The sequence below is a fragment of the Chiloscyllium plagiosum genome, unplaced genomic scaffold (genome assembly GCF_037043375.1).
Source record: "Chiloscyllium plagiosum isolate Xiang-an unplaced genomic scaffold, Cpla_swu_hap1 HiC_scaffold_13, whole genome shotgun sequence".
NCBI lineage: Eukaryota > Metazoa > Chordata > Chondrichthyes > Orectolobiformes > Hemiscylliidae > Chiloscyllium > Chiloscyllium plagiosum.
In genome coordinates this window covers 53,740,607-53,757,322 of record NW_028270151.1, presented here as the reverse complement: position 1 = coordinate 53,757,322, position 16,716 = coordinate 53,740,607, and the positions used below count along the sequence as shown (strand labels likewise).

Genomic DNA, 16,716 nt, shown 5'->3' with positions numbered 1-16,716 from the left:
ATCGACTTTCTTGGCAACTTTCAAGGATTAATGTAAATTGACACTGATATTTCTCTGCCCATCTACACTACCAAGAATCTGACCATTTGCCCAGTACTCTTTATCCTTGTTGCTCCTTCCAGAGTGAGTCACCTCACACTTTTCTGCATTAAACTCCATTTGCCACCTCTCAGCGCAGCTCTGCAGTTTATCTATGTCCACTGTAACCTGCAACATCCTTCAGTACTATCCACAACTCCACCGATCTTAGTGTCATCCACAAATTTACTTACCCATCTTTCTACGCCCTCATCTAAATCTTTTATAAAAATGACAAACAGCAGTGGCCCTGAAACAGATCCTTGGGGTAAACCACTAGTAACTGAACTCCAGGATGAACATTTCCCATCTTTTTTTTTCCCTTTTGTGAAACATAAGCACAGTAATGAAGTAAAAGAAGTATTCAATTTTTAAAAATATTTAGTGAAAAAGTTTATTTTGAATGAAATAAATCTGGAATTGCTTTCTATAAATTTAAACATTCTGATCACCAACAGAAATGGTATGGAGTTGAGTTGCATTGTGTTATTTCCAGTAAAGTGTTTTATGCAACCTGTTTAATCCATTTTTTAAAAATGACTCTTCTGAAAAGTGTCCCTCAAGTCCATTTTGCACATATTCTAATAATAGAAATGTGAAATCAACACAATTCATTTTTGTTTTCATGGAAATTTCTCTTGACTTTTGGGAAGCACGAAGTCTACATGTAAATATGGATCTACTCAAGGGAGAATTACTAATATTGGCTCCAAACTCAGATTAGCCAGGCATCATTCCTGAGCATCCAAACAATACATGCATTCATTAAGTTTGAACCCTTATTTGAGCAGTTTTTTCTTTCACTGCATTCACCATTTTTTAAAAGTTATATCTTAAGAAGTGTGGTCACATTTCAACAACTGCATTCCTGTGTTTTCCCAGACAAATAAACTTTACAAATTAATTTTAAATCACTTATTCAACCAGAAGTAAACTGGCAAAGATTACATATTTAGATTACAAGATAATTTGGAAGTATTGTTTTTTGAACCATTTGTGTAATACATCCATTTGAAATATGGTGGAAAAGAAAACAATGGGAATATAGCCGCAAGTTGGAAATGTGGGATAACATCTGTGAAGAGAAAAATAATTGTGCATTTTGAATGGAAATCATCCACCAGAATGCAGTTTCTTGCTATACTGAGAGACATATTGCTAGGAACAATATTTTAGAATATTGCTTTACCAGACTTCTAAAATAGCAGTGTGTTTAGTCAGTCTGTGTAATTTTATACACTCATCCATGATATTTGAGTGTTGCTGGCTGGGTCAGGACCTATTGTCCATCTCAAATTAACCTTGAGAAAGTGGTAGTGGGCTGCCTTCTGGAAGGACTTATACATTAAATCGTAGGGTGCTGGGGAGTGTTGCCAAACAAACAGACCTTGGGGTACAGGTTCATTGTTCCTTGAAGCGGAGTTACAAGTAAACAGGGTAGTGAAGAAGGCATTTGGTACACTTATCCTTACTTGTCAGTGCATTGAGTATCGGAGTTGGAATGTCATGTTGTAGCTGTACAGGCCATTGGTTAGGTCACTTTCGGAATACTGCAGTTAATTCTGCTCTCTCTGCCATAGGAAAGATGTTGTTAAACTTGAGAAGGTGCAGAAAAGATCTACAAGTGTGTTGTTGGGTTTGGAGGGTTTGAGCTATAGGGCGAGGTGAATTAAGCAGAGGCTGAGGGGTGACTTATAAGCATGACAGGTATGGATAGGGTGAAAAGCCAAAGTCTTTTTCCTAGGGCACGGGAGTCCAAAACTAGAGGGCATAGGTTTAAGGTGAGAGGAGAAAGATTTAAAAGGGACTTAAGGGACAATTTGGTCTGTGAATGAAATCTCCAGAGTCATTGAGTCATAGAGATGTACATCACAGATTCAGACCCTTCGGTTCAATTCATCCATGCCAACCAGATATCCCAACCCAGTCTAGTCCCACCTAACAGCACTTTGGGCCCATTTCCCTCTAAACCCTTCCTATTCATTTATACATCCAGATGCATTTTAAATGTTTCAATTGTCATAGCCTGCACCACTTCCAATGGCAGCTCATTCCACATGCACACCACCCTCTGCATAAAAAAGTTGCCCCTTAGGTCTCTTTTATATCTTTCCCCTCTCACCCGAAACCTATGCCCTCTATTTCTGTACTCACCCACCCCAGGGAAAAGACTTTGTCTGTTTAGATTAGATTCCCTACAGTGTGGAAACAGACCGTTCAGTCCAACCAGTCCACATCAACACTCCGAAGAGTAACCCACCCAGACCCATTTCCCTCTGACTAATGCACCTATGGGCAATTTAGCAAGGCCAGTTCATCTGACCTGCACATCTTTGGACTGTGGGAGGAAACCGGAGCACCCAGAGGAAACCCACGCAGACACGGGGAGAATGTGCAAACTCCACACAGACAGTCGCCCGAGGCTGGAATCGAACCTGGGACACTGGTGCTGTGAGGCAGCAGTGCTAATCACTGAGCCACCACGCCGTCCCTAGGTGGTTTATCCTATCCATGCCCCTCATGATTTTATAAATGTCTGGGGCAGCACGGTGGCTCAGTGTTCGCACTGCTGCCTCACGAGAACCAGGGTCACAGGTTTGATTCCAGCCTCGGGCGACTGTCTGTGTAGAGTTTGCACATTCTTGCCGTGTCTGCGTGGGTTTCCTCTGGGTGCTCTGATTTCCTCCCACAGTCCAAAGATGTGCAAATCAGGTGATTGGCCATGCTAAATTGCCCATAGTGATAGGTGCATGAGTTAGAGGGGGAAATGGGTCTGGGTGGGTTACTCTTCGGAAGGTCGGTGTGGACTGGTGGGGTTGAAGGGCCTGTTTCCATACTGTAGGGAATCAAATCTAAAAAAAAAGATCACCCCTCAGCCTCCAACGCTCCAGGGAAAACAGCCTCAGCCTATTCAACTATAGCTCATATCCTCGAACCCTGGCAATATCCTTGTAAATCTTTTCTGAACGCGTTCAAATTTCACAACACCCAGAATTGCATGCAATATTCCAAAAGTGGCCTAAACAATGTCCTGTACAGCCACAATATGACCTCCCAACTCCTGTACTCAATACTCTGACCAATAAAGGAAAGCACACCAAACACCACCTTCACTATCCTATCTACTTGTGACTCCACTTTCAAGGAGCTATGAACCTGTACTCCAAGGTCTCTTTGTTCAGCAACATCCCGAGGACCTTACCATTAAGTGTATAAGTCCTGCTAAGGTTTTCTTTCCCAAAATGCAGCACCTCACATTTATCTGAATTAAACTCCATCTGCCACTCCTCAGCTCATTGACCCATCTGATCAAGATCATGTTGTAATCTGAGGTAACCTTCTTCACTGTCCACTACACCTCCAATTTTGGTGTCATCTGCAAACTTATTGATTCTTACGAAGTGATGGAGGCTGGTACAATTACAACATTTACCAAGTAATCTGGACGGGTATATGATAGAAAGAGTTTAGAAGGATATGGGCTAGATACTGGCAAATGAGACTAGATTAATTTAGGATATCTGGTCAACATGGACAAGTTGGATGGAAGGGTCAGTTTCCACGCTGTACAGCTCTATGACTCTATGACACTGCAGTCCCTGGTAGATAGATTCACCCATGATACTGGTAAGAAGAGAATTGAAGGATTTTGACCTCTTATCAGTGAAAGAATTGTGATAAAGTTCCAAGACAGGGTGCTGTATTTCTCAGAGGAAACCTTTCAGGTGGGTGATTCTGTTCTCGTGAATCTGCTGTTCTTAGCCTTCTGTATAGTTAAGCTTGTGGATTTGGAAAGTGCTGTCGTAGGTAAGAATAAAAAAGAACTTGGATTTTTCCAGAGCCTGTCATGACCTCGGGACGTCTGAAAATACTTTACAACCAACAGTACTTTTGAAATCACTGTTGTAATGGATGAAGTATAACAGTCAATGTATGTACAGCAAACTCCCATGGCAGCATGGTGGCACAGTGGTTAGCACTGCTGCCTCACAGCGCCAGAGACCCAGGTTCAATTCCCGCCTCAGATGACTGACTGTGTGGAGTATGCACATTCTCCCTGTGTCTGCGTGGGTTTCCTCCGGGTGCTCCGGTTTCCTCCCACAGTCCAAAAGTTGTGCAGGTTAGGTGAATTGGCTGTACTAAATTGCCCGTAGTGTTAGGTGAAGGGGTAAATGTAGAGGGGTGGGTTGCGCTTCGGCAGATCGGTGTGGACTTGTTGGGCTGAAGGGCCTGTTTCCACACTAAGTAATCTTTTCTAATAAGAAAAAACGATAATGTGCTGATGACCTGTCCTTATTGATGTTGGTGAAGGTGTGAATATTTGACAGGACACGGGTGAAGGTCCTCTATTCGTCTTCAACTTATTGTCTTGGGTGCTTTTCCACACATGGAACTCCACCGTACCCCACCCCGACCCCCCCCACCACCACCATCACCACCACAGCCTCTTGGTTCAATGTCTCACTGAAATAATGGCACAACCAACATTGCAGCACTGAATTATCAGGCTGAGTTATGTACTGATGTCTCTAGAGTGAAATTTAAACCCATCACGTTCTGACTCTGTTCCAAGAAGGCAATTCTAATCTATATGATCTTAGGCAGATGACTTGCAAAATAAGCGTATCAAAGTATCATGAGCAGCTATTTTGCAATTATTGGCACAAATTCTACAGTGGAACAAATAACTGATTCATTAGACCTTTTCTTCTGTTACAGAGGAACTAATAATGTTCCAGATCCCTATGAGCTAAGAGCTTTGCGAGAGACTGAGAGATTATGGAACTAACGTTTTAGCAGTATGGAAACATTTAAAGGATCTCGTAGCACTAAATGATCAGACCTATGAGAATAGAAAATGTTGAAATCAAAAGTGGAGGATTGTGCAATGCAATTGGGCATGAAGGCTAAATCTATCTGTAAATACAAAATGTCATTTAAAATTAGTAATCTTGATAAAAAGGTTTCAGTGAATGAATTTGGATTTTGAACATGAACCAAAGTGAGTGAAGAGCAGACTGGTCAATTTCCTTAAATGCACCTTGGAAAATAAAATTAAAACTGAGACTAATAGGAAGACAAGCTTACAGATGATCGTACCAAATACTAACCCCAAAGTCTAAAGATGACAACTATTCAAGGTAATTTGAAGTGTTTTAAAATTTCAGTTCAGAAAGATAATGCTGAACAGTGGAAGAATTACCATTTGTCTTTTAGCATTTTCAGGGTATCCCTGGAAGTCTATAGGGTGATTTGCATTTGCAGATTTGTCTTTGTTGATACAATCAATTTTGTTCAAAAAGCACACAATCTGTAGGCAAAGTTAAAATCAAACAATTTAGGAAATGTCACATGGACTGACTGCCTACAGATTGTGTGCTTTTGAACAAAATAGAAGGCAAGTACAAATCTTCAAATGTAAATTCACCCTATAGACATGCGTGCATGTAAGAGAGCGAGAATATGTGTGCGCAAGTGTGAGGGTGTGTGTGTCTGAGAGAGGGTCTGCGTGAGTGTCAGAGTGTGATCATGTGTAAGACAATGTGTGTATGTGTGTGTATAGTGTAGTGGGGTCACCTGTAGTGTGACATGAACCCAAGGTCCTAGTTGAGGCCATCTTCATGAGTACCGAACTTGGCTATCAGCCTCTGCTTGGCGACTCTGCGTTGTTGCCTATCTTGAAGTCCGCCTTGGAGGACAGTCATCCAAAGGTGCGAGGCCGAATGTCCTTGATGGCTGTAGGCAGTCAGTCAATGTGACATTTTATAAATTTCTACTTTGGAAATAGAACAAGTCAGACTCCAGGTTGGAATACAAACAGACTGTAACCTCACACCTTTAATGCAAAGTTTGAGCTGAGATGTCACCTATTTTTATAAAACCATAAGTTATCTTGGGAATGTGACCTGAAAGAAGTTCTGGGATTTATATTTTAATGAAACAAAACCTGCAACCTGATCTAAGTGATTAAAGACTAAACAGCAATCTAGATTTGTACAATACATCCCAGTTGTATGACCCTTTGATCATTTACTATAAATTCTGTGTCCTATGGTCTTGCCCCACTAGCTACCTGGCAAAGAAGCAACGCTCTGAAAGCTTGTACTTCCAAATAAACCTGTTGTACTATAACCAGCTGTTGTGTGATTTTTATCTCTGGAATTGGAACAAGAAAGAAAGTAATCATTTAAAAAGCTACATACCTTCAGTGTAATTCAAGTTAATACTACGATTTCAGTTGCATTCTAAGTACCATAATGACCTGAAACTTTCTTGTTTTGTGGCACTCTAACAATTTTCTGCTCACCAACATGTTCAACTTGTTACCCAGATTCCATTCGGAGATGTGTAGCTAAATTGCTGTTCAGTTGCCCGCAAAAAGGTTTTTACTGCCTGTACAGCAAATCCAGTTTCACCCTCAACAGTGAACAGCCCCAACTCTGGATCTACATTATGTTCCTGTTCCAACAGGTGAGAGCCATTTTCAAGTGTAACAAAGTGTGCATAATTTATATATTAATTTTTGCAATTTAATTTCAAAATACAGACAGATGGGTGCAGATTGCTAATATGAAGGGCTTTCTTTTTTTAATAAAAAAATCAAGATCAGAGAGTTCTTCCAAACCATGACTAGATTCGTAATTTGTCAGAAAGCAGGTAACTGTGGTGTTAATGGAAAGATGTAAACTATTACATTTATAAGAGGTGCAGTAACATAGATTCGCTTTGTTAAAAAACCTGGGATTGAGCAAGTTCTTTGCTTTTTAAATTTATTTCAGAACACATTAAGTTCAGTTTAGAAGCAAGTTGAGTTTCTCTCCTGGAAGGTTTCAACGAACAATCACCTAGCAGAAAGGTTTAGTCTGTGAAACTTCCAAGATAGGGGAGTTGGTTGGAAATCTGCAGGTTATTAAAGTTGAAAAAGTTTCAGACTCTCAGATTTGTGAGAAGTCCATGAGAAAGGAGTCATCAAAATGTTTCCACAGTCCTCAGCTATGAAACTGTCAGGTTTAACTAAGTTAAAGTTGAAATAGGAATGTGATTTCTCTAGAATTGAGTGTCTAAAGGATAATGCTGGGAAACAGGTTGAAACATTGTTTTGCTGTGTGTTTTAAAAATCTTGCTTTTTTTTGTAATTAGATAATTTTGTTTGTTGTTTTTCTTGTGTGCAGTACATTTCTGTTCTGTTGTTATTGATAATCTGCAGTCTTGTGACCTATCACTGACTAATCACCATATTAACATTAACTGCTGGGTAAGTAAATTAATATATTCAGGTAGTGGCTAAACCCGAAACACTATACATGCAGTATCTCCCACCTGTCCTTCTCCTGTAGCCAAATAAAAAAGACTGTGTGGAGGATTGGTAAGGTTTTCGTTTTTATCTCTTTTGGCAACTTAGAGCAGAGGGAATGGAAGTTACAGCAGCTGCATGCTCCTCTTGCAGTATGTGGGAGGTAAGGGTCACCACTAGTGTCCCTGATGACTTCACCTTCAAGAAGTGCACCCAACTCCTGCTCCTCATAGACCGCCTCAGGGAATTTGAGCTGGAGCTGGATCACTCGTGAGGCTGAGGGGGGTGATAGAGAGGAATTATAGGGAGGTAGTCACAGGATAGGTTACAGGATAAAGGGAGCTGGGTAACTGTCAGGAGAGCGAAAGGTAATAGGCAGAGAGTGCAGGGACCCACTGTGGCTATTTCCTCAATAATAAGTACACTGCTTTGGATACTGTTGGGTGGTGGTGTTGGGGTGGTGTGTAGGGGGAAGGGGAGGGGGATATGTGACCTACCAGGGGAAAGCCACAGCGGTCAGGTCTCTGGCACTGAGCCTGGCCCTGTGGCTCAAAAAGGAAGGGGGGGAGAATAGAAAAGCGATAGTGACAGGGGATTCAATGGTTAGAGAATAGATAGGAGATTCTGTGGTCGCAAATGAGACTTCTGGTGAGATGGTGTCTCTCGGGTGCCAGGGTAGGTATGTCTCATATCGAGTCGACAGGATTCTTAAGGGGAAGGGTGAGCAGCCAGAAGTTGTGGTACACATTGATACCAATGACATAGCTAGGAAAAGGGATGAGGACCTGAAAAGTGAATCTAGGATGTTAGAATCAGAGAGTCGTAGACATGTACAGCACAGAAACAGACCCTCCAATCCAACCCATCCATGCCGACCTGATATCCCAACCCAATCTAGTCCCACCTGCCAGCACCCAACCCATATCCCTTCAAACCCTTCCTATTCATATACCTATCCAGATGTCTTTTAAATGTTGCAATTGTACCAGCCTCCACCACCTCCTCTGGTAGCTCATTTCATACACGCACCACTCTCTGTGTGAAAATGTTGCCCCTTAGGTCTCTTTTATATCTTTCCCCTCTCACCCTAAAACTAGGCCCTCTAGTTCTGTACTCCCACACCCCATGGAAAAGACTTTATCTACTTATCCTATCCATGACCCTCATGATTTTTATAAACCTCTATAAGGTCATCCCTCAGCCTCTGATGCTCCAGGGAAAACAGCCACATCCTCTCCCATAGCTCAAATCCTCCAACCCTCGCAACATCCTTGTAAATCTTTTCTGAACCCATTCAAGTTTCACAACATCTTTCCAATAGGAAGGAGACCAGAATTACAGGTAGCACAAAGAAACCTTGATTATCCAAACAAGATGGGTGGGCACTATATCATTCGGTTAACTGATTATTTGGTTAATTGCCTTTCCTCTGGGGCTCGGAGTTTTCTGATAAGTCCACTCCTCGTTCAGGGGACTAGGTATTAACACATCGTGCATGAACTGCTGCCCCACCCCGTCCGCCCTTCAGCCCCGCCCACAGGTCCACCCGTCCTCCATCCATCCCCCAATCCCGTCCAACACTGCCCCCGCCCACCATCTGCGCCCCTTCCGCTGTCCATGCCCACCACCCAACCACATCCAACCTCATTCACTCTTCCACGCCCAACCCCCAACCCCATCCAACACCGCCCCCCTCCACTCCCAACCCAATCCAACAGTGCCTCCCCGTCCACTCGCAACCCTGTTCAACACCGACCCCCGGATACTCCCAACCCTGTCCAACACTGCCTCCCCATCCACTCTCAACCCGATCCAACCCCGCCTCCCCGTCCACAGCCAACCCTGTCCAACACCACCACCCGTCAACTCCCAACCCTGTTCAACACCACCACCCCGTTGACTCCCAACCCTGTCCAACACCACACCCCGTCCACGCCGAACCCTTTTCAACACCACCCCCCCATTAACTCCCAACCCTGTCCAACACCACCCCCCATCCACTCACAACCCTGTCCAACACCACCACCCCATCAACTCCCAACCCTGTTCAACACCGCCCCCCCGTCCACTCCCAACCCTGTCCAACACCACCCCACCATCCACTCCCAACCTTGTCCAACACCACCCCACCATCCACTCCCAACCCAGTCCAACACCACCCTCCCGTCCACTCCCAACCCTGTCCAATTCCACCCCCCATCCACTCCCAACCCTATCCAACACCACCCCCCGGTCCACTCCCCACCCTGTCCAACAACACCCCCGTCCACTCCCAATCCTGTTGAACATCGGCCCTTCCGCTCCCAACCCTGTCCAAAGCCAACCCTTGTCCACACACAACCCTGTCCAACACCACCCCCCTGTCCACTCCCAACCCTGTTCAACAACACCCCCCTGTCCACTCCCAACCCTGTCCAACACCACCCCCCTGTCCACTCCCAACCCTGTCCAACACCACCATCCCGTCCACTCCCAACCCTATTCAACACCGCCCCCCGATAAACTCCCAACCCTGTTCAACACCGCCCAGCCCGTCCACTCCCACACCTGTGCAACACAACACCCCGTCTACTCCCAACCCTGTTCAACACCGCCCAGCCCGTCCACTCCCACACCTGTGCAACACAACCCCCCGTCCACTCCCAACCCTGTTCAACACCCCCTGTCCGCTGCCAATCCCGTCCAACGCCAACCCCCGTCCACACCCAACCCTGTTCAACACTGACCCCTGTACACTCCCAACCCTGTTCAACACCCCACCATCCGCTCCCAACCCTGTCCAACACCAACCCCCGTCCACTCCCAGCCCTGTCCAACGCCAACCCCCGTCCACTCCTAAACCTGTCCAACGCCAACCCCCGTCCGCTCCCAACCCTGTCCAACGCCAACCCCCGTCCACTCCCAACCCTGTCCAACGCCAACCCCCGTCCACTCCTAACCCTGTCCAACGCCAACCCCCGTCCACGCCCAAACCTGTCCAACACTGCCACCCTGTCCACTCACAACCCTGTTCAACAACGCCGCCCCGTCCACTCCCCACCCTGTCGAACTCCACCCCCCCGTCCACACACAACCCGGTCCAACACCGCCTCCCCGTCCACTCCCAACCCTGTCCAACACCGCCCCCCCTCGTCCACTGCCAACCCTGTTCAACACGACCCACTGTCCACTCCCAACCCTGTCCATCACCACACCCGTGTCCACTCCCAACCCTGTCCAACACTGCCTCCCCATCCACTCCCAACCCTGTCCAACACCGCCGCCCCATCCACTCCCAACCCTGTCCAACACCGCCCCCCTTCAACTCCCAACCCTGTTCAACACTGCCTCCCCGTCCGCTCCCAACCCTGTCCAACACCGCCCCCCGTCCACTCCCAACCCTGTCCAACACCGCCCCCTTCAACTCCCAACCCTGTCCAACACCGCCCCCTCGTCCTCTCCCAACCCTGTTCAACACCACCCACTGTCCACTCCCAACCCTGTCCAACACCGCCCCCTCGTCCTCTCCCAACCCTGTTCAACACCACCCCCACCGTCCACTCCCAACCCTGTCCAACACCTCCCCACTTCCACTCCCAACCCTGTCAAACACCCCCCCGTCCACTCCCAACCCTGTCCAACACCGTACCCCGTCCACACCCAACCCTGTTCAACACCACTCACCCGCCCACTCCCAACCCTGTCCAACACCGCCCCCTTCAACTCCCAACCCTGTCCAACACCACCCACCCGTCCACTCCCAACACTGTCCAACACTGTACCCCATCCACACCCAACCCTGTTCAACACCACCCACCCGCCCACTCCCAACCCTGCCCATCACCTCCCCCCTGTCCACTCCCAACCCTGTCCAACACTGCCTCCGCGTCCACTCCCAACCCTGTCCAACACCACCACCCCGTCCACTCTCAACCCGGTCCAACACCACCATCCTGTCCACTCCCAACCCTGTTCAACACTCCCTCCCCGTCCACTCACCAACCCTGTTCAACACCACCCCTCCATCTACTCCTAACCCTGTCCAACACCACCACTCCGTCCATTCCCCACCCTGTCCAACACTACGCCCGTCCACTCCCAACCCTGTTCAACACCACCCCCCGTCCACTCCCAACGCTGTCCAACACCATCCCCCGTCCACACCCAACCTTGTTCAACAACACCAACCGTCCACTCCCAACCCTGTCCAACACCACCCCACCATCCACTCCCAACCCTGTCCAACACCACCCCACCATCTACTCCCAACCCAGTCCAACACCACCCCCCGTCCATTCCCAACCCTGTTCAACACCACCAGCTCGTCCACTCCCAACCCTGTCCAACACACCCTCCTGTCCACTCCCAACCCTGTCCAATACCACCCCCATCCACTCCCAACCCTGTCCAACAACACCCCCCGGTCCACTCCCCACCCTGACGAACTCCACCCCCCCGTCCACACACAACCCGGTGCAACACCGCCCCCACCGTCCACTCCCAACCCTGTTCAACACGACCCACCGTCCACTCCCAACCCTGTCCAACACCGCCCCCTCGTCCTCTCCCAACCCTGTTCAACACCACCCCCACCGTCCACTCCCAGCACTGTCCAACACCTCCCCACTTCCACTCTCAACCCTGTCCAACACCCCCCCGTCCACTCCCAACCCTGTCCAACACCGTACCCCGTCCACACCCAACCCTGTTCAACACCACCCACCCGCCCACTCCCAACCCTGCCCATCACCACCCCCGTGTCCACTCCCAACCCTGTCCAACACTGCCTCCCCATCCACTCCCAACCCTGTCCAACACCGCCGCCCCATCCACTCCCAACCCTGTCCAACACCGCCCCCCTTCAACTCCCAACCCTGTCCAACACCGCCCCCTTCAACTCCCAACCCTGTCCAACACCACCCACCCGTCCACTCCCAACCCTGTCCAACACCGCCCCCCGTCCACTCCCAACCCTGTCCAACACCGCCCCCTTCAACTCCCAACCCTGTCCAACACCACCCACCCGTCCACTCCCAACACTGTCCAACACTGTACCCCATCCACACCCAACCCTGTTCAACACCACCCACCCGCCCACTCCCAACCCTGCCCATCACCTCCCCCCTGTCCACTCCCAACCCTGTCCAACACTGCCTCCCCGTCCACTCCCAACCCTGTCCAACACCACCATCCCGTCCACTCTCAACCCTGTCCAACACCACCATCCTGTCCACTCCCAACCCTGTTCAACACTCCCTCCCCATCCACTCCCAACCCTGTCCAACACCGCCCCCCAGTCCACTCACCAACCCTGTTCAACACCACCCCTCCATCTACTCCTAACCCTGTCCAACACCACCACTCCGTCCATTGCCCACCCTGTCCAACACCACCACCCGTCCACTCCCAATCCTGTTCAACACCCCCCCTTCCGCTCCTAACCCTGTCCAAAGCCAACACACGTCCACTCCCAACCCTGTCCAACACCACGCCCGTCCACTCCCAACCCTGTTCAACACCACCCCCCGTCCACTCCCAACGCTGTCTAACACCACCCCCCCATCCACACCCAACCTTGTTCAACAACACCCACCGTCCACTCCCAACCCAGTCCAACAACACTCCAACATCCACTCCTAACCCTGTCCATCACCACCCCACCATCCACTCCCAACCCTGTCCAACACCACCCCACCATCCACTCCCAACCCAGTCCAACACCACCCCCCGTCAATTCCCAACCCTGTTCAACACCACCAGCTCGTCCACTCCCAACCCTGTCCAACACACCCTCCTGTCCACTCCCAACCCTGTCCAATACCACCCCCATCCACTCCCAACCCTGTCCAACAACACCCCCTGGTCCACTCCCCACCCTGTCCAACACCAACCCGTCCACTCCCAATCCTGTTCAACACCCCCCCCTTCCGCTCCCAACCCTGTCCAAAGCCAAACCCCGTCCACTCCCAACCCTGTCCAACACCACCCCCGTCCACTCCCAACCCTCTTCAACAACACCCCCCTATCCACTCCCAACCTTGTCCAACACCACCCCCCGTCCACATCCAACCCTGTTCAACACCACCCCCCCATTCAATCCCAACCTTGTCCAACACCACCCCCCGTCCATTCCCAACCCTGTTCAACATCGCCCTGCCCGTCCACACCCAACCCTGTTCAACAACGCCCAGCCCGTCCACTCCCACACCTGTGCAACACAACCCCCCGTCCACTCCCAACCCTGTTCAACACCCCCTGTCCGCTGCCAATCCCGTCCAACGCCAACCCCCGTCCACACCCAACCCTGTTCAACACTGCCCCCCGTACACTCCCAACCCTGTTCAACACCCCACCGTCCGCTCCCAACCCTGTCCAACACCAACTCCCGTCCACTCCCAACCCTGTCCAACGCCAACCCCCGTCCGCTCCCAACCCTGTCCAACGCCAACCCCCGTCCACTCCCAACCCTGTCCAACGTCAACCCCTGTCCACTCCTAACCCTGTCCAACGCCAACCCTCGTCCACGCCCAAACCTGTCCAACACTGCCACCCTGTCCACTCACAACCCTGTTCAACAACGCCGCCCCGTCCACTCCCCACCCTGTCGAACTCCACCCCCCCGTCCACACACAACCCGGTCCAACACCGCCTCCCCGTCCACTCCCAACCCTGTCCAACACCGCCCCCCCGTCCACTCACAACCCTGTTCAACACGACCCACTGTCCACTCCCAACCCTGTCCAACACCGCCCCCTCGTCCTCTCCCAACCCTGTTCAACACCACCCACTGTCCACTCCCAACCCTGTCCAACACCACCCCCTCGTCCTCTCCCAACCCTGTTCAACACCACCCCCACCGTCCACTCCCAACCCTGTCCAACACCGCCCACTCGTCCTCTCCCAACCCTGTTCAACACCACCCCCACCGTCCACTCCCAACCCTGTCCAACACCTCCCCACTTCCACTCCCAACCCTGTCATACACCCCCCCGTCCACTCCCAACCCTGTCCAACACCGTACCCCGTCCACACCCAACCCTGTTCAACACCACCCGCCCGCCCACTCCCAACCCTGTCCATCACCACACCCGTGTCCACTCTCAACCCTGTCCAACACTGCCTCCCCATCCACTCCCAACCCTGTCCAACACCGCCGCCCCATCCACTCCCAACCCTGTCCAACACCGCCCCCCTTCAACTCCCAACCCTGTCCAACACCGCCCCCCGTCCACTCCCAACCCTGTCCAACACCGCCCCCTTCAACTCCCAACCCTGTCCAACACCACCCACCCGTCCACTCCCAACACTGTCCAACATTGTACCCCATCCACACCCAACCCTGTTCAACACCACCCACCCGCCCACTCCCAACCCTGCCCATCACCTCCCCCCTGTCCACTCCCAACCCTGTCCAACACTGCCTCCGCGTTCACTCCCAACCCTGTCCAACACCACCACCCCGTCCACTCTCAACCCGGTCCAACACCACCATCCTGTCCACTCCCAACCCTGTTCAACACTCCCTCCCCGTCCACTCCCAACCCTGTCCAACACCGCCCCCCAGTCCACTCACCAACCCTGTTCAACACCACCCCTCCATCTACCCCTAACCCTGTCCAATACCACCACTCCGTCCATTCCCCACCCTGTCCAACACCACGCCCGTCCACTCCCAACCCTGTTCAACACCACCCCCCGTCCACTCCCAACGCTGTCCAACACCACCCCCCCGTCCACACCCAACCTTGTTCAACAACACCCACCGTCCACTCCCAACCCTGTCCAACACCACCCCACCATCCACTCCCAACCCTGTCCAACACCACCCCACCATCTACTCCCAACCCAGTCCAACACCACCCCCCGTCCATTCCCAACCCTGTTCAACACCACCAGCTCGTCCACTCCCAACCCTGTCCAACACACCCTCCTGTCCACTCCCAACCCTGTCCAATACCACCCCCATCCACTCCCAACCCTGTCCAACAACACCCCCCGGTCCACTCCCCACCCTGACGAACTCCACCCCCCCGTCCACACACAACCCGGTGCAACACCGCCCCCCCGTCCACTCCCAACCCTGTTCAACACGACCCACTGTCCACTCCCAACCCTGTCCAACACCGCCCCCTCGTCCTCTCCCAACCCTGTTCAACACCACCCCCACCGTCCACTCCCAACACTGTCCAACACCTCCCCACTTCCACTCCCAACCCTGTCCAACACCCCCCCCGTCCACTCCCAACCCTGTCCAACACCGTACCCCGTCCACACCCAACCCTGTTCAACACCACCCACCCGCCCACTCCCAACCCTGCCCATCACCACCCCCGTGTCCACTCCCAACCCTGTCCAACACTGCCTCCCCATCCACTCCCAACCCTGTCCAACACCGCCGCCCCATCCACTCCCAACCCTGTCCAACACCGCCCCCCTTCAACTCCCAACCCTGTCCAACACCCCCCCCTTCAACTCCCAACCCTGTCAAACACCACCCACCCGTCCACTCCCAATCCTGTCCAACACCGCCCCCCGTCCACTCCCAACCCTGTCCAACACCGCCCCCTTCAACTCCCAACCCTGTCCAACACCACCCACCCGTCCACTCCCAACACTGTCCAACACTGTACCCCATCCACACCCAACCCTGTTCAACACCACCCACCCGCCCACTCCCAACCCTGCCCATCACCTCCCCCCTGTCCACTCCCAACCCTGTCCAACACTGCCTCCCCGTCCACTCCCAACCCTGTCCAACACCACCATCCCGTCCACTCTCAACCCTGTCCAACACCACCATCCTGTCCACTCACCAACCCTGTTCAACACCACCCCTCCATCTACTCCTAACCCTGTCCAACACCACCACTCCGTCCATTGCCCACCCTGTCCAACACCACCACCCGTCCACTCCCAATCCTGTTCAACACCCCCCCTTCCGCTCCTAACCCTGTCCAAAGCCAACACACGTCCACTCCCAACCCTGTCCAACACCACGCCCGTCCACTCCCAACCCTGTTCAACACCACCCCCCGTCCACTCCCAACGCTGTCTAACACCACCCCCCCGTCCACACCCAACCTTGTTCAACAACACCCACCGTCCACTCCCAACCCAGTCCAACAACACTCCAACATCCACTCCTAACCCTGTCCATCACCACCCCACCATCCACTCCCAACCCTGTCCAACACCACCCCACCATTCACTCCCAACCCAGTCCAACACCACCCCCCGTCAATTCCCAACCCTGTTCAACACCACCAGCTCGTCCACTCCCAACCCTGTCCAACACACCCTCCTGTCCACTCCCAACCCTGTCCAATACCACCCCCATCCACTCCCAACCCTGTCCAACAACACCC

The 16,716-nt window shown here is 51.4% G+C and overlaps 1 protein-coding gene across 8 annotated transcripts in view; it reads left to right on the top strand.

Moving 5' to 3' along the window:
• The window catches only part of veph1 (ventricular zone expressed PH domain-containing 1), a 315,263-nt gene that overhangs the window by 221,768 nt on the left and 76,779 nt on the right, over positions 1 to 16,716 (top strand). For all 8 annotated transcript variants that reach the window (XR_015759192.1, XM_087993606.1, XM_087993605.1 and 5 more), the window contains one exon: positions 6,410 to 6,549. Coding sequence is in view for 7 of the 8 variants with exons in the window: in XM_087993606.1 (XP_087849732.1) it covers positions 6,410 to 6,549 (140 nt within the window). In the remaining variant the exon portion in view is untranslated. The remainder of the gene's footprint in view (positions 1 to 6,409; positions 6,550 to 16,716) is intronic.